At 39.8% G+C, this 19,571-nt stretch overlaps 1 protein-coding gene across 6 annotated transcripts in view; it reads right to left on the bottom strand.

Annotated features, from left to right (window-relative positions):
- Positions 1–19,571, bottom strand: part of LOC124067572 (PTB domain-containing engulfment adapter protein 1) — a 60,691-nt gene that overhangs the window by 16,872 nt on the left and 24,248 nt on the right. The window contains exons 2-4 of one of the 6 annotated variants that reach the window (XM_046405010.1): positions 19,381–19,466; positions 18,403–18,465; positions 4,027–4,107 (exon numbers count right to left, since the gene is read on the bottom strand). In XM_046405010.1, coding sequence (XP_046260966.1) covers positions 4,027–4,054 — 28 coding nt within the window. In that variant the 5' untranslated portion in view covers positions 4,055–4,107; positions 18,403–18,465; positions 19,381–19,466. Of the gene's footprint in view, positions 1–4,026; positions 4,108–8,424; positions 9,002–18,402; positions 18,466–19,380; positions 19,467–19,571 lie in introns of those variants that run through there. The other 5 variants (XM_046405009.1, XM_046405008.1, XM_046405011.1 and 2 more) reach the window with 5 other exon arrangements.

Here is a 19,571-nt window from a genome sequence, read left to right as displayed (position 1 = left end):
TATTTATATTGATCGGCAAATTCAGCTAACGTGGCCATGAGGAAGTTAAAAAAGCTTGTGTATCCTCAGCATATAATTTTCTGTGTGAGTGCTTTATGCTGGTTTGATCATAATGATGGATCGAGGACATCTGACCTTAATTATAATAATTTTAAAAACAGTTTAAAAACAGCTCTGAATCCCACTGCTGTAAGTAAATCTAGGACATACGTTACACTGACAGTCCACTGGACCTTTATATTTAAGCTGCTCTTCTACATTAACTTGACTAATCTTCAGCCACCATCTGTTGGTACGGCAGAATTGCAATTTATTTATTACTGCAGTCACTGAGCTCTGATATGATGCAGAACATTAGACTGACCTGCCATGAAATTAACCCAGATTCCTGCAGTTAGATACCAAATTCACACTGTGGAGTCAGCGTGTCTTTCCAATAACCAACAGAATTAAGTTAATTAAGTCTGTGAGTTTGTTAACACCAGGACATTGTGACATTGCATCTGGACTGTATGAGTCTACAGCTACTTTGTAACCCTATTATGTTGGGGCAGGCACAGCCTCCATGTCACAGTACTGCAAAAAATGACAATATCCCATATTGGATTATTGATATCATTAACCTTCACACACTTTGCATCCTGTGTCCACCCTCGAATGTTTGGCCTTCACCGTGCTGAGAGACGCATGTGCAGACACTATAGGGCCATTCGTCTACAGTGTCCCCATTTGCATCATTAAGTTGAAATAAAAATTTCTTATTGTCATTTCATATAATTCAACAGCACCACAAAGTACATTAAGCTGAATCAACATATTTCTGGAACAATTTCAACAAAATGTGAACATTATAACCTTCATGAAGGATGTTTTATTCCATGAGTGTTGTACTAGATTGCCTTTGTTTTAGCTTGGTGTACCTAATAAACTGGCAAATGAGTATAAATACTGTAAAGTACTCACAAGGCCACGGACTGCAAGTCAAGACATGGCTTTATGAAGACTGAGCAGGTTCCATTACTGGTACACAGCATGTTACATGAATTATGTTTTCCAACCTGCTGCTCTGTGGCTCACCAAAAAGGTGCACATGAATCCTGCACAGTCCAACTATTCAGTGCTGGTCACGTCCAAGAGCATGGGGCAATAAACAGAGGAGATAAAAATGATCAAGATCCCCGCTGGCATTAGCTGCTAGAAGTGATCGAGTCCAGAAAACACAGCCAGCCCCAGAGATAAAGGGGGAGGTAAATCAGCGGAGTGGGCTGGTTCCAGTCTGCACTCTGACAGCCAAAGGAAGCAGAGGCAGTCATTACAGGTTCAAAACACAAAAACAAAAAAGAAGTTCAGCTTTCACAAATGTTGGACTTAATGTGTTCTTTATGGATGTTTTTTTTAACTATCACTAATTAAGAAGTGAAAGAAAACCAAGCGAGACGAGCTGCAGCCCTCGTCCTGTAGCCCTCGTGCAGACCACCCTCGTGTGTGAATAAATAAAAAGTTTGAAAAAGATAATGAAACAGAGCGGTGTTAACGGCATCAACAACACCAGCTAATCATCTTCTTTTAGACGCATTACGAGTCCAGCAGAGACTGAGTAATTTACTCTGATGTGAAATCAGTGGCAAGTAAACCTTTATTGAACCCATGTGGGAGGCTGTCAGCTGCATATTGGATTATATTTCCAACTGATGGGAACTTCATCCACAGCTGAAAGAAACTGAAAAAGTCTTGCTTTCAAAAGGAATCAAATTATCTCATTATGGAACAACAAAGAATGCACCAGGTAGGTCTAAGACTGTTGCAACACGGTTCAAAGTCTTACCCAGAGGAGCAATTACACTCATCATAGCATTTTCATTGACTGATCAATATCCGATTAATTCAAAACTCATATAAAGGCTAAAGGCCTTTATTCAGCTATTTGTATTAAAACCTCTGGGGGGTAAACACAGTAAGGGACATTTAATCTGATTATCAACATTTGCTTTGTTTTGCGTCAGGAAACGTGGTATATTAAGGTCTGTTGATATTTTTCTATATTATGGTTCATGCTCTCAAATAAAAGAGTTCTATCTTTTTGGCAGGGAAAAGCTTTAATTATGCTCTCTGATGTGGACCTTCTGGCAGCATTTGTCATAGTCCGACTGTAACAAGTGTTGCAGAAATTAAATTTAGATAGAAGCCTAAGGGTCAGCCATCTGTTGGTGTTTAGATGTATCCGTGACTGGTGGATTTCAGGAAAGTGTTGTCCTTCCCTTAGTGAAAAGGCTCTAACGCTGTCTTATGGATGAACCCGTCACCTATCTGCCTGGCACCATGTGTGCTCGCCTGCCTGGGATCTTTGCTTATTGTATGCTTAACTGTCCTTTTAGCAGGGGACCTCATTATGTGTCTGCTGCCAAAGCCAGCTTTGAGAAGGTGCCTTGTTTCAGCTATAATTTGCTTTTTCCAACATAGCCCCCACAGTTTAGACACAAGCATGTTCAAATGTACAGCTGGAATTCACAGAAATGAAAGGGACGGAGCTGCATTTCCATTACGTGCATTCAAAGGCAAATTGAATGTGAGGTGCTGCCCTCTGTGATTACCATCTTTTGATCCTAAAACAGAGGACCTAATGGGAAAAAGTGAATTATAACACCAAAATATCATTAAAGCCTGATGCACCACCTGGGCTGCAGACCCCTCCCCACCCCCCAACCCTGTCCAAGGCTTCTCCAGGTCTGCTGATTCAAACCAGAGGGAGTGGGACAGATGGTGCTAAACACATCAAGCTGTTTTGCAAACTGCAGTTCCAAATATCCCTTCCTCTGCATTGGAGCAGGGTCACCTCGACACTCTGTCTGCACAACCACAGTAACTGTCTAACACTTACTCAAATGCATGTCAGTATGTATATATTGTTAGTGCTGTTGTCCATTAAATGGTAATGCCTGTTTTGTATTCTGCTTGTATTTTCGTTGCACTTCACAGCTTTATGGAAATTTCATATTTGAGTTTTTTAATTGCAACAAGCGTCAGTCAAACAGCCTTTGAAGGTGCACCAGTAGAGGATTTTTATCTCAAAATAAATAATTTCATCAGCCAAAATAATAAACATAAACATCACACAGTTTTTTGTAGCTTTCAAGTGTTTAGACTGTATAGTCCTGCCAAATGAGTGATTTATATGGAGCTAAAGCCAGTCCAATCCTCCTGGCCAGTGTTTGTCAAAGGACAAAGGAGACAAGGACCTGCAAATTTGTCCAGGAAAGTTTTTGTCCCAGGGTCCACAATCTTCTAAGAATTTCGCTGTTTATGAGTGTATGAAACTTGCAACCAAAACAGTCACACTGTGGATGTATTTCTAGTGAAAATAAATAATCCCCTTTCTTCTGGGGCCCCTTTGGAAGCCATAGATTTATATAAAAATTCACAGAATTGTTGTCATAATCAGGGACCAAAACAGCTTTTGTACCGGGCTGTAAATGCGTTTATTTATGCTGTGAAGTTGGGCATTTTAATATGTGGCTCTATGAGGATTGACTCACTTTTGAAGCCAGCCTCAAGTGGCCATTCAAGGAACTGCAGTTTTTGGCTTTTGATCCTACATTTCTCACAAGGCGACTGGACAACGTCTTTCATTAGACACCACTGCCACTAAGTTCCCATTTCTTTTCAACAGCTTGTAAGACAAAAATTGTCTTCAAAATTTTAAGGGACAAGAAAATAAACCTGAACATGTTAAATTAGTAGAATGCCCCCTTATATTGTACAATGTCCAGTAACACCAAACTACAGCAGTGTTCAGTGAGTGTTCAGTGTTCTCCAGGCCCAGCAAAGAGCAGCCTCAGTGAGAAAATAACTTCATATCATTGTTGTGTTGGAACTTAGAAAAATGTCCCATGACACAGAGATATCTGAGTTTTTCCAGCACAACAGTGTTCCTGTCTCGCGCCCAAGCGAGGCCTGTGGCACTGTTGTACCTAAATCAGGCTTTGCTCAAGTCCATAAGCTAAATGAGGATGAGCTATTTCTGCTCACCTTTTTTCCTGTTGAAGGCGCGGTTCATAGTGGAAAATGTGCGTCTCCGAGGTCCCTCCTGAGCTTCTGACAATATTCCACCTGGAAAAGCAGCAGGGAGAAGCGAGTTAAAAACAGCTTTGACCTCAAGCCTCCACTACAAGGCAGAAAGGCTAAAAACAAACAGTCTGAAGTTTTTGGGGTTTTTTTCTGCAAAATACCCCCACCCACGGCGATGTTTAACTGTCAGAATGTGCTCAAATTAGAGTCCCAGTCCAACTGCATTACGTTCGTTTACCACCGCACCACATCATACTCATCACATGTGGTGGCTGTAATTCTAATGTTGTGGTGTTGATAATAGCATACCGACTGTCCTTACTGTTGTACAGCACCAAACGTGTCTAAGAACTGTGATTTGTACCAAGGCTAAGTAACAGTGCTGCACAGTGAAATGTAGCTTTGTTTACTATGATCCCCTGCTGCAGTCGGAGGCATTATTTCCCAATCTTTCCAACAGAACTAGGGCAGTTTTTTCTGTCTGCATGCTATGTGTTCCAGTGTATCACCAATACACATTCAGCTACACACACCTCAAACTAAATCCATCACAAGAAATGCCAGCGTTTTTGTCGACGAGTCATTGTCACCTTTATCAGCTGGCACCAGAAATGCTAGGATAGTGTTTGATTAATGTTAATGTAGGAGCCATTTCAAGCGAACACGTCAGTTAGCCCGTCTGTGCAGCCCTCAGCCCTGCCCTGCCTTTAGGTTTAGGCTTAGCTGCTACAGATTAAATGCTCACTTTTGACTCAAGTTTTCTCAGAGTTTTCTGACTTTTAGAGTAGTCGTAGTATAAGTTTAAACTTTTTGATTAAACGTAAAGGAAGATTAGTCGCCAGGGATGTCCCTAGTCACAGCAGTCCAGCTTGGTTGTGCCCTAACCCACCAACTGGTACAGTACTTTGACACTGTGCTACATTACAGAAAAAGAAGTCATTTGTTTTACAAATGCCAAACATCCAGCGTGTCTAAAGTCTGACACTTTCCCTTGACGGCTTTCAGACCTTTGCATCAATTTACCACAAGCGCTCAGCAATCTGCAGGACTGCAAGGACAAGCTGTCCAGGAATAGGTAGCTGTCAGCCTGCTCCACAATCAATAGTCTACTCTTTTACTGTGGGAAAATATGCAAGGCCTGCCCCATAACAGCTATTTCATTCTTGCCTTTGCAAACAAATTAACTTGTGCTCAAGCGATTCAGAAAATGAAATGAATTTTTCCATTTCTGGCATTTTCCATTTATGAAGGGAAACCTGAGCTATTGTAAGGTTTTAGTGGATGGAAAAAATAAAACCTGCTCTTGCCTTGGAACTTCCACCGTACTGTGTACTACGACAAATTGCTACCATTTTAGAATCAAGTTCTGATGTATGAAAACAACATGCAAATTATCAGCCAGGTTTAAACTCTAAAGTTTCAGAGAGACAACTCATGCATTTGATATTTATCGAAATAATTACAGCATTAAAGTAATACATGGATTACAAGTCTTCACTGGTCCAAAGCTTGGGACCTGATCTCAAACACAGAAAACCTACCCAAACTTTACGTGCATGAATTCATTTTCAAAAACAGTGAGCCCAGTCCGATCTAATGCAAACAAACCATACAGGATCAGACAGAGAGCACCAGCACTTACAGCATCTTAATGTGACACAAGTTAACACGCAGCCAGAGCTACCTGATCAGATTTAACCCAGTATAATCTGGACCCAGTCCAACTCGAGCACCGGGTCAGGTCTCACTCACTAGGAAGACCTGTGGCACGGATTACCTTTGTGCTCCAATGTGTACTGTACATATTACCTCATATAAACACTTCAAAGTAAAATGATTTAAAATATAAGGTCATATTTCAGATGTTTCGCACTGTTGCCTTCCTCTCCTCACACTAAATTCTAGCTTGTCTGCTGTTTATTATTTTGTATGATGCACAAACACATTATCAGCGTGACAAAAGCAATGCCATTCGGAAAATGAGCTTTTATGCAAAATGCACCATCAACCAATAGTCTTCAGGGGTGAAAACTAAGATAAAAATTGAATTATGCGAATACAAATTGATAACTGTAACAGTTGAGGTTAATGGCTCATTATCTTTGACTGAATAGCGGTGCCACTGCAAAGTGATGGCGTTAGGTGAGACAGATATCTTTATTGCTGTTGGAGGAGCTGTTAACAAACAAACAAACAAACACACCATCCTTAAAAAACACAAATCTATGACAGAGCTCCAGTTATTACTGAATTTTGCTCTACAGTGATCAGCAACTGTCCACTGAATTAATTGAAGGAAATGTAGCTTGCGGAGACAAACACAAAGTATATGGGTTCTCACAGTAAGGGGATATTTTACTGCAACAGAGAGGGAAAGGGCTGGAGAAATTTTAAATGGAACAAGCTTCAGGGTGGGGACTGGGACATTCCTCAGTCTGCCAAAACAGAATATCTCCGCGGCTGAAAAAGACAACTTGTGTTCCTTATTTACAGGTCCAGATGTTGAAAACATCACATGGGCAGATGACCGAGGACACGACTATTGTTTACATTTCACCAAAGATGAGCAGAGTGGATTCTGCAGATCTCAGCACCAAACTGCTCTGCAGTATCTGCACTGATGAATCAGGACCTTGGCAGCGGTGGCCTTGGTACTTCACCATAGAATTTCAGAGAACCAGCGTTTTGGATTAAAGTGCGCTGATGCTGTCCTCCTCAAAGCAACTTAGGTATGTTTTGGTATGAAAAGAGACTCCATTAAGAAAAAAGTTTCCACTGGTGGTTCTGTTGTCTAATTATTTTTTTCTTAAATAAAATCAGGGAAGAAAGAAGTGTCATTTCAGAGTGTAGAGGGGATCTGAAAAGCCTTCATCACAAATTTCATCATATACATACTTTTAACTAAAATCAGAAGGTTTAGTGGTACACCTGAGAAATAAAACCAGACCTAGTTTCAAAAAACTAAATGGAGCTAAATTCATAAATGCTGTTGTGAGGAAAAGGTCTGGCAGCGGACAAGGCCTGGCTACCTCTTTGTTTGTTTGTGTCAAGCCAAGGTGTAACATGGCACCTCGCCTGACACCTGACTGTGATGTCATTCATTTTGATTGACAGTTGCAGTGTTCGGCCTGTTTTAATGGCTTCCCGTCTGGTGATTCAACAGAACCCCCTTGGGAGAACTATCGACCTCAAAACACCCACACACACACCCACACACACACACACACACACACACACAGACTTAACACTGAGCTGCAAACTTCCTCTGTCTCCCTTCGATGTTTACCAGCTGCAGTGGAAACAGCAGGTTAGATCCGCTCAATTCTACAGGCACACACGCCAGAAAAGTGTCCACACATACCACAGACATGACATGTCCATAACTGTCCATCATATTTATGCTCCATTAATATGAAAGCTGTGACATTATTAGGCTTAAAAGAATATATAACTGATAAGAACTAACACGATGCTAAAACATAAGCATGAGAATAATAATAATAAAAAAAAACTAAACTCTGAAAAAATCAACACACTTACACAACTTAAACATGTAACATTTAGGTATATAACAATGTGTTTCTTACAAAAATAGTGGAAAATATGAGCCAACAGTCCACTTACTTAGAATATCATTGTCCAAAACGCACAGCAAAAACCATGTCCAGACTCTAACAATCCACGTTCAGTGACTCAAACATTTGGAATTTAGCTCGAGAAAAGACTCGCTCTGGAAATGACCGCGACACACTCTGACCCTGTGGAACCCTCTCTGGAGCCACAACAACAATCTAAAAAATGAAAATGAAGCCACAAACACAAGTCTGATAAAAGTTTAAGTTTAAAAAAGGCTCACTTGAACCGAAGAAAGCCAGAAAACAAGTGAAGTTGACGTTCCATTTAGAAATGCCTCTCAGCCAGTCACTAATCTGACCCATATGCACTAAAAAGGCAGCAGGCTTTTAACATTGAATAGAAGCAGAGCATGCACTGTGGTCCCAACATAATGCCCCAGAAAAGAAAATCAACAAAGATCCTTTGTTTTCTTCACTTTGCTCTCACCCCAGCTCTGGAATCTTGCTGGCTAAGCGCAGCACGTAAGACATCAGAACTACAATCTGTTTATGAATTTAGTCCCAGAATTCCTCGGTTGAATCAAACGTGGTGTCTTGGTGTCTAATCTAAAATCCAGGCTTGCTCTCTCACGGCCTGACACTTAAACTCCTGTGGAACAAATGCAGCACCCTGACAGGCTTTATGAAGGAAAAGCACCGTTACCATTTACAGGGAGAAGGAAAATAAAAGATCTACGGAGAGAAACATGCAAACAACAACAGAACTGAGATAAAAGCTACTTACTTGCCTTCAAACTGGGGAGGAATAGTGAAGAGGGAGTTCCAGCGGATCTTAATAGTTTTCAGCTGTGGGCCAGATGGTGGTACACTGAGTACTGCAGTAAGGAGAGATGATGGGGTTTGCAAACTCATCAAGAAGCTTTTGCCTTGACACACGATACTTGACATTCAAACCAAACTTCCTCCGCCCACAGTTTGTCCAAAAGAATTCTTTTGGAGGTTTACATGAGGAAAAAAAGGGTCCCCTTTCGACAGGAACTTTTTCACTGAGATGCACTGTGGCATACCAGAGATGACCTATAAAAGCCAACATGCAAGGGGTTGCAGTCTGACCCTTTTGCTACAGCATGTGATTCATCGTCACACTATGTACACTGGCAGCGGCCTGAGGTCAACATCTTGGCATCAGCCTGACAGCAGTATGGCCAAAACATTTTGAAGGGAAAAGTCAGTATCTTTCCAACACAAAGCCCTAAAAGCCTCCCTGGGAGCTTATGACAACTTAATAGCACCATCTTTTCTTTCCTGCTGCACTCCAGAAACATTTGAGGCTAAAAGGTGTGAATCCCGCCAGATTAAGTTGTGTTTAAAATATGACACCTGATTGTTCTTTTTATCACATAAAGAGGAACTGTCTGGAACACCTTCACTTTGAGGGTGTCCCAGACAGTTCCTCTTTATGTGATAAAAAAAAGGAACTGTCTGGGACACCCTCAAAGTGAAGGGTAGAGACCAAAAGGAACTCAAAAAGCACAATTTTGGAACTGAAAACCCAACATGACTTCATGGGGTGGCGTATGATGAGCGCAAGTTTTAAGGACATTTCACGAGTCATGTCAAGCACTTTTGGGTTAAAATAACTTAACTTATGTAATTGGTGTAACTTGTGTTGTGATGCTGTTTAAAAATGTTCTGTATGTTAAGTGATGAATGCAGGTTAAAACAGGTCAACTCTGAGATTTGGTTTCACAAAGGATACACACACTTGAATTTCCCTCGGGATCAATAAAGTATCTATCTATCTATCTATCTATCTATCTATCTATCTATCTATCTATCTATCACACAGTAATCAGTGACACAGTGACAGTCCATTTTTTTATTCTCTGTGACAATTGCACCTAAAATGACATGAAGAAAAGCACAACATGTGCTGTGATAACATGCAAAGTGATGTCAGTCATTGGCGTGTCATTCATACACCATTTGGTGAAACCAGGCTTTTAGGCAAACACCTAAAAGTGAAGCCCAATTACTCTGTTCAAAACACGGCAAAGAGCTGTGCTTTCTATTTCTATTTTTTTTTTTTTATCTCCACATCTAAAGCTTTGTTTAAATGTTATCTCCCTGAGGTCTAATCAGGAACCTCTGCCTGCCTGCCTGCCTGTCTGTCTGCCTGTCTGTCTGTCTGTCTGTCTGTCTGTCTGTGTGACGTTGAAGCAGTCACAGCACTTTTAGTGTTTCAACAGAGTACAACAACTAAAAGAAGGAAAACTGCTCACCTTTGAAGAGTAAAACACTGTGATAGCCAGTGTATGTACATATTAAACAACAAATAAAAAAAGAATGAAATTTCATTCTGAACAGATAAAAAGGAAGTTAATACAAACTCCAACAAATAAATGGATCTTTCTGAAAAAATCGCTGGAGATGCACAGCTGGCTGTGGTCAAAAACAAAATGGAATGGAAAAAATGGAATTTTAAATATTGGGCTTTAGCTGCCTTCACAATGGAGACATTCATCCAAATATAATGAGCGTACTTTGGACCCAGATGAATTCATGTCTCTATTAGCACTGATGCGAATGCATAAGAGCTGTACATGGACTTCAAAGAGCTGCTGTAAAATTTAGTGTATGTGGCACGCAGCAGCTTTAGAGCACAAGTGGCTTCAGAGTGTCTATGTTTTGGGAAACAATCAGCACTTTTTAAAAGACAAATGCAAAAAAAGGTCACAAACACTTGCCAGCCAATTTACAAAGGTCGTTCAAATCAACGCAAGGCATTTCTGGTTCTTTTAATGGCATCTGGTTAGAGACTCAGCTCAGTTGGGGCCTTGGGTGCTGCTGTGTTTTTGCTGGCCGGCAGACCTTTGGTTTCTGCCTGAGAGAGCAGTTGAAACAGGGAGGGTCTCAGGACTTGGGCTGCTCTGTTCACACTTTATTTTTCTAGGGTTTTTCTTTGCTCAGCCCTGTATCATTTCATGTTTGCATCTTGTATGAACAGCTGTGGTGGGGTAAGGGAAGTGGCTGGCCCAGACACTTTCCGGGAAAGTGGGGCCCTTCACGCTACACGGTCACGGATAAAACTGGGTGAAGAAAGTGAAGGGAAAAAGCGCTCCATTAAACAGATGAAGTGGAAAAGTTGAAGCTATAACTGAAGATATTTTCACTTATTTCAGTGTCTACATGTATGGCTGCCTCTACTACAGTGCAAGTACAGGTTTCAAAAGACAAATACAATGATACAACAACGCATATCATTTTGACGAGAAGCAGAAGAGTTCAGTACAGACTCAACAACTGAAATGCATCTAGGTCAGCGATTGAAAACACTATCAGTGAATCATCTTTTCAGATTTTCTTCAGTAACTAGGCTACAGCATCGTACCTTTCATCATATTGTGTGTTCTGCAGCAAAATGTACAAAGGAGAGAAATCCAATTAGTATTAAGTAATAGTACAAAAATAACAACTAAATACATTTTCTGCTTGCTTCCAAAGTTCTTTAAAGTCGGTTTTGATATTTACGCAAGTTCAGAGTCTAATTATTTCACTTCTTGCTTGGAATGTGTGTGTGTGTGTGTGTGTGTGTTTGTGTGTGTGTGTTTGTGGGAGTGGGGAGTGGGTGGAGAAGCAGGAATGTGCATCTCAATGAGGAGTATCTCAGTGGATTTTCATTGAGATTTGCAGCCTCCACATGATTTGTGTTCCACCGAGGCAGCAATGCAAAGCAGGGATGTGTGATACGAGCGCGTTTTCAGTTGACATGGCTAGCGAACGTCTGCACACCACTCACCGCACCGAAAATAATGATGACTACAGCCAAGAGTGAAAGCAATCATTTCCATCCACTACGAAAACACACTGCACAACCCCAACAACATTAAGGCGAGCAAACGTTGAAATGATTTATGCCCCACCTGTCCTTGATTTGAAGCCTAATGTAGCAGGCAAGAAATGAGTTTCTGGATAGACTAAAATTAAAAAAGATGATCTTTTAATTGGCAAAACAGCATAAACAGCAGCTCCTGAGATTATTTTATTTATTTTGAGATTAAGTTTGTGAAACCAGCCTTGACAGCTTCAGAAGCACAATCCTCAAACATGAATTGATGTAAATATAGGCTGTATATTTTTGTAATAAATCAGCATTATAAAAAATACAATCAACAAGCAGTCAATCAAGACTGTTGTAAAATGGGCTGCAACAGCCAATCGCACGACTATCAAGCCTAAAAAAAGAAGTAGACCACGCTGAGGTGCTGCGAGTTAAGGACAGAAGAGTAAATGTGTGACTACAGCTTTAACATTTTCTCATTTCTGGATATGGGCAGAAATATTACATTTTACTCATTATACAGGCTATAACATGCTTATAATGCTTTCATTCAGCATACTGGCATAACTGAGTCTACAGGGGTAACAGTGCCACCTGTTGGCTGTTTACTGCAGGTGTCAAAAAGACCTGCTGAACCAACACAAAACGGTACAAGTTAAATTACATTCAAAGGACAATGTCGCTGTAGAGAGTCAGGCAAAAATGTAGGCTAGCTTTGTGTCTTTCATTTTGGTAGATACCAGATTAATTATGGATACCTGGTGTTTCGTTAGCATTCAGGCAGGATAGCTAACACTCATCCTACCGTTAATCAACTCCAATCGTGTCATAAAACGTTCTTTACTAAATTCCACATCATTTCACTAAACGTTAGTCACAGATGACAGTGAAGGAAACCTGATGATATCGACATAGTCATTTCAGATTCATCCTAAGGGGACCATGATTGTCGTGTGTTGAAATATTTCGCAACTGGTGTTAAAATGTAAACAGCGATGCTTTAGCCAGATATGGTAAATGTCTAAATAAATAATAAGTTTATAACTGCTGTATCATTAGCTTCAATTTCCTGCTCCATGGTTCATCCATATGCCTCTGAGCAACAGTAACAGGAAAATACCGTAAGTGCAATCTCCTGTAACAATCACCCTCTGACTCTATGGAAGCACTTAAGTGCACTAAATTTACAGCAGTAAATTACATTCATTATTCATCATTACAGTCACCTAACAACAGCTGCCTGCTGTTTAAACTTGTATGGGCAAATGACAAAGCACTGACATTTAATCTCTGTATTCATAATTTAATTTCTCAAATTATTTTTACATGGAACAGTTTAATAACAGATGGAAACAACTGCTGTGAATGTTACAACTAACAGTTATTTTCATTGTCAATTAATCTGCTTGTTTTTTTGACTTGATTAATATATAATAGTTTGGTCATAAATTCAAACAAACATCAAACAACAGTCAACAAACAAAACCAAAAAAAAAAAAAAAAAAATTGAATGTTTGGTATTTTTGAGAAATGAAAAAATTAACTTGTATAGCACGCAGCAATTTCCTAAAAAAAGAAAAGGAAAATACTCAGCAGTCAGCTAACCCAAAGTTCTCTGTTTGAGAGCCTGGCAATGAAACAATCAACTATCCTTCTGCATATTTAAAAGGTGAGCTTACAAACAGCAAATCCTGCATTCTATAGTTCTGAAAAGATTCTACCTGACATTTCACTTGCTACATGACTTCAACAACTAGACTATTCCATCGGGCTGGATCTTAACTGTTTTGGCCACTTAAAGAAGCCAAAAGCTATTTTGTTCGGTTAGACACCAGATACAACAGCTGCAAATTCAAGCTCCTTACACAAACATTTTTATTTTTATTCAATCATGCATGAAGACGGGTTCACCTTTTCTGTATAGCTGTTTATCATTCCTGTTTGGTGAGAGTGGGAGGTACACATTAAGAGGTATATCTCAGTTATCTAAATGCAGTGTTCTGTTTTGTATTTTTTTGAAGAATTATGTGAATTATTATTCCATAAACATTAATAAATTACATCAATATAAAGATCACACTGCACACTGATACTATTTTTTTACTGTAGTATCTACAACTAAATCAAAAGTACTTGGTAGGCTATTGCAAGCCTCAGAGTGCATTAACATCCATTTAAAATCAAATCTATCAATTTACCTCCAAGCTATACAACAGGAAACTCAATAAGGTCATAAGCCGACCTTTTTGTTGTTGTTATTACATTTTACTATACTAGGAAGTTAATACAATATCAGGTGGTACACGGTAAAAGCAGGAAGGTCTTTAATGCTAATGGACCTCTTGTCACTGCAGAGCCAGCCTACACACTCGCTCTGCACAGCCCAAAAGGTCATGTAATGTCTGCTGTTATGTTTTCATTCAGCTGCACTCATATTCCACATTTAGTCTCCACGGCAGGAATCTGAGAGCTGGCAACTTTTAGGAAAGGTTTCTTACAGAAATACAGAGACTTTTTGTTAAGGGTAAAATCCCTTTCTGTTAAACCAAAACCACAAGGTCTCAATCAAGAAGAAGTCTCACTCTGAAATCTCGTGAGAGGCGAGAGGTTTACCTGGAGGAACTGCCAGCAAGAATTAATTTCCAAAGTCACGGCTGAATATTTAGCTGAATTCAACAATCCAGATGAGGCAACAACTGCAACGACTCACCTCAATTTCAGAGTGAGACGTCTCCCTGCGTGAGACTTGTAATTCTGGTCAAACAAAAAGGTCTTTGTAGCAGTCCCTTCTGTAATGCTGTAACAGGCTCAGTCTGTAGTCTGGGGTAAAACAAGCACATTTAGTAGACATAATTTTGATGGTCTCTGTTGCACCAAAGGATTACGCTGCAGCCATTGCAGCCATGTTGCAACTGCCAGCTGAGGGGATCTCCTGGAGCATTTCCAAAATTATAGGGTCTAGGTTTAAAAATACCAGGATTCCCCTTAGCTACAGCAGAAAAAAGCCTCGGGCAACAATTATCATTTCAGCGGACAAAACTGATGGTGGCAAGCTCGAATGTGAGTCATTCACCTTGTTTCTGAGGTATTTACACCAGACAGAGCCCTAATTTAAATTACAAAGTAATATGAATAATGTAGTACAGTAATTATTCCTAAATTTTGTCAAATTCCCTGTAATTCAGACATCAGAAACCTATCACAATGGTGTGAAAAGCAAACCTGCACTTTGGACATTTAAAAAATAACTGACTGCAAAGATGAGGCTAATTATGAGAGCCTACTATCACCATGTTTTTGGTCTCGGTACAGTGAATGAACGCTAACAACATCATGCTCACTGCATTGTTTAGAGGCTAAAAAGCCATCTGTAGGTTAATGAACTGGGAAGAAATATGCACGTCATCCCAAACCCCATTCTCAGTTTTGTGCAATAGCATTAAACCTTCAATGACAATCAGCGTCATGTTCTGCAGGCCAGCAGAGAACTGACACTGACTATCCCGTCGAATTACATTAAAATTGGATAAGTTATGATACACAGTGTCTTAGTTACAAGGTGCCTTATTAAGCCGATTAGCTTATCTTTTGAAATGAGGACCAAAGTTCAAATATGAAAAAAGCTGGATGGACGGACAGCCACAGTTGAGGTCCATGCATTGAAAATATGGCTCGTGTTATACCACACCTGCAGGAGGAGGAGGAGGAGGATGAGGAAGAGGAGGAGGGTCTAACTTGCTAACTTGTATGGCCATCAGTAATTTTAAAATATTTCAGAAAATTAGCCAGTTAGTACAACTCATTCAATTACTGTATTTCACTTGAATATTTCAACTTTCTGCTTCTACATACTTTCACTCCACTAGATTTTGGGGGCATTTATTGTAGTTTTTATCCCATTACATTTACGAAAAAATTTTAGTCACTATTTTCTGTTGCGGATTCAGATTATTCAGCTAGTGTTGAAGGCTGCACTACAGACACAGAGGATGCTGCAAAGTATCAAATTATCATGCTCCAAAGTAGCACATTATTAAATCTTTAAAATCTAAAAAAGTTTTTTTTTCTTCTTTTTTTTGGCAATCAGACAAAAACAACACCAATACCGATAATCAGAAAAATGCTGAATATGATATATATATATTTCCACTTTCATGCTGCTGTCAGGACACATTTGAAACGTCCTGGTCCCACTGAGAGGTCACAAGTCAAAACATATTGCTTGAGAAGTGTGTGCTGCATTCATCATAAAGTTGTGACCTATATGGCTGTTGCTTGCAGATACAGTAAGTGGAAAGTCTTTTTCACAGATCTGCGGTGGTATCATATTTTTCTCTCAAACGTTTGTGACTGCAGCTCCCTGATATTCGCCGGTAAATGACAGAACTCTTCAGGATATGTGATGCAAGTCTGAACATTTCAAAGGCAGCAGCACTTTAGCGGTTCTCCAGATGGGAACCGGAGGGGCAGAAACATCTTCTAAATGGCACAAATGAAATATGTTTCAGCCTTTTCTTACTCTGACATGTTTACCCATCTGTGACTCACTTGTTTTTTTAACTACTTAAGTGTTTTTTATGGTAGTCTATGGGCATGCGTTGCACCTCAGGCTGTTTGTCCATGGTGCCTAATTGATTCCCTTTCACAGTCTGTAACATGAAAAAATCATATGAAGCCAAACCATGAACAACACATTTAAGGATTGGGTTGCATCTAACTTCTCTTAACCGAGACTAAAATCCCCCACAGCAAGCATTGCGTCATGTTTTTCAACCAGAGAGAACATCTTATTTTGTTTTCTATTCTTGTGAGGTATAACACAATAGCCCTGAGAGACTGTGCTCAAGGTTGTGCACTGAGACTAAAAATAGATCCCTGTTAGTCCACAAACTAAAAACATGGAAACTTCTGCTTCAAGAGTATGTGGTCACTGAAATTTATGTTGTCCTGCAATGTGAAATCATCTTTTCTCATTAAGGATTCAGTCGGTGACAAGGCTGCATCTTGATAACAGACTTTTTTAAAAATGAAAATCAGACATTTACATTATGGTTTAAGTTTATTTATCTTTCTCCTAATCACATCCATGGGCTAAAATGGCCACGCAATGCTTGAACTATGAGAAGAAACATGTCCCCAGCTGGAGAGTCTCCAGAGACTCTGCCACCAAAACCTAATTAAGATAAGTACCAAAATCAAGTTAAAAAAAATAAAATAAAGAAAATAAGATTACTGAGACAAAGAGGAGGAATACCTGAAGGGGGCTTCAGAAAGAGAAATCCCAGTACAAATACTGCAATAAGGACCTTTTCAGTGGTTTGGTTTCCATGTTCAGAGCATTCCCAACCTAATGAGTAAAATTTTAACCACTGTGCTAAACCTTAAAGAGACAGTTCACTCCAAAAGTCAAAAACACATATTTTACCCTCCACCTATACTGCTTTTAATCCATCTGGATTGCTTTGATGAGAGTTATGTCATTAATATCTTCTCATCCCAGTCTCAAAGCAATACAAATCAGTGTTTAAAAAACAGGCAAATGTCTAAGATTCTAAATATATGGCAGCATACCGTAAACAGTGTTTTTTAAAATGAAGCTCTGATGGAGGAGACAGAATAAGACTGAACCATCTGAATTCCTGGCGAGTGGAAGCAGCACGTATGAAAGGGCATGACAGCCTCTGCAAAGTGTTTAGATAAAGATTTTTGAGTCATATCAAGCAATGGTGAAAGGATGTTTATGCTGCATCCCAGACAACAACAAGCATGCCAGCCGCCTTCTCAAAGCCAACACTTATTTTGTTTTTCTAAAGTATTTCTTCTTTACTCCCTCAAGAATAACCTCTACAAGATTGTTCTGATAAAACACAAGTTGTAAACAGAGTAGTTTCTAAAAAAAAAAGAGAAATCAAAAGCTTCATTATCAGTAAGACAGAAACCAACACTGGGTAACAGTGCATCGTGCTACGTACTCATTACATTTACAACAGCCTCGGGATTGCAGATACGTTTCATGGGGAATGAGAATGCAGCTACAACTACAGTGACGCCGTCGTAAATCTTAGAGAAAGATTTCAATAGCCCATTCAGGGCTCAAATCTACTTCAATAATTTACTTCATATCTGTGGTCCTGTTTTTGCATGATAAGACATTCCCCAGCTCCAACATAAAATCTGGCCAAAGCCATTTACACAAGGCCTTATTTTACTGTCAGCGACTGTTTTCAAGTACAGTACTGACTGCACTGGGAGAGCCCGGCGAGGTCTGTTTTCAAACTAGATATAAAAAGACTTTTCAGGTCATGTTTACTCTTACTGACACTCAATTATACGAGAAGCGCATGAGAAGCAGACAAGGCTCTCAGCGCAAGACCAAAAGGTCCACAGAAGCTCAGATGGGACTTGCATGATAAAAGACCTCCAGAAACCACACAAACTGTCCTCTTTTAAATGGTAAGCAAGGTGCTGCTGCGGAGGCACACCTTGCTATGTGAAGTCCAGCCAAAAGAAAAAAAAAAAAGAAGAAAACTTTGATCACATTTTCTACGACGCTGCCATTCTCAATGCGAGAAAACATCAAAGCTTCAGCTTTATAGCACACAGCTCTCCTTCTCGCTGCCTCTTTATCACCGTCTGTCCTGACACTGCCTCCGAAATAATGCCTCAAACTGAAGAAGACACACAGTATTATAATGTTTGGACTCTTAACCTGGCAAAAGTATATCTCTGTGAACTAAGCCAAAGAGAAAAAGGAAGTTTGGCGCGTGATATGCAACATTTTTCTCTTTATCACTCAGCTAATAATTGATATTCAGTGACAATACATTAACACACCATGCAGCGCACTGTTCGACTGGCATGTGCAAATGCCTGTACGTACATTTTAACATGACTGCTATGCAAGTGCATCAAATCCAATATCTCTTCAGCTTATCTATTCCTACAGGATGAAACCTTGAGCAGTGGCTCCCAAAGCTGTGGCCCCTGGATATTAAAAAGAAACCAATGATGGCAATAATTGAAGAAAAGTAATGTATTTTTACTGTATACATTAATAAAATGCCAACATTTCATTTTCAATATTTTTATTTTTCATTTGAACACATCAAAATGAAAGAAAGCTCAAACAAACGAAGATACGTCTCAGCGCTTGGTCTTAAACAGCCAGACATGAAAGCTATTCATGGCTTTATGCTGCGATGCGAAGCTAGTTAGCTGCCCAACACAAGATCACCTCATCTGCAGGGGAAAGCGATCCAATGTGGAAATGATGCCAAAAAAGCTCAAGAGACATCTTAAGACAAAACACTTCTTTAGCCTGAAGAGATACTGAATATTTCAAGTTACTTTAGTAAATGAAAAACTGTTAATGCATAAAGTCATCTGTATTTTTTTCCTGAAAACCAGAAATCTGAGCTAGTTTTAAACAGAACAAAAACACTGTATAAGTTGGCATACATACTTTCCTTATCCAGTGTTAATCTCAGGTTGGGTATTTCATGATTGGTTTAATGGTGGCGTGATGATCAGTGACTGTGGGCAGATGGACAACATGTCTCTTTCATGTTTCCCAGTACTGTCTGAATTTCAATAGAGATGTCACTGCCAAGCACAAAAGCATGCTGTTGGAAAATAAATAGGACGTCATCAAAATGTCACTGCACTCCTGTCAGCATCACATCACAAAGGAAAGCGACCCTGACAGGAATACACACAGCTGAACCCGGTGTGAGAGCAGTGAGCCAACAGCCGTTAGACGCTTTCAGAGCGACGAGCAGGTTCACGAACACGGCGAAGTTCTTGGCCAAGGAGGATTTGAAACAGGACAGGTATACTGTGGCTACATAACAATAATGATATCTGTCTGGAGTGTGTAAAATACAAGATATGGGGTCTTACTGTTACTGTGGACCGTTGATGTTCAGGTTTCTTTGTTGTGCCTCACTCATCTACAGGCTGCTGGGAGCTCATTAGTGCTGCATGTTCTGTAGGCAGGAAGAGACAAGACAAAAACATTTAAGATTCAAGCTTTTAGAGACCAACTCGGTACTGATTACATTAAGCAAACTTCTACAGTCTGCACTGCTAGT

Source organism: Scatophagus argus, chromosome 11 (genome assembly GCF_020382885.2).
Source record: "Scatophagus argus isolate fScaArg1 chromosome 11, fScaArg1.pri, whole genome shotgun sequence".
NCBI lineage: Eukaryota > Metazoa > Chordata > Actinopteri > Scatophagidae > Scatophagus > Scatophagus argus.
The sequence above is the reverse complement of the archived record's forward strand: the minus strand, read 5'-3'. Positions and strand labels throughout refer to the sequence as shown.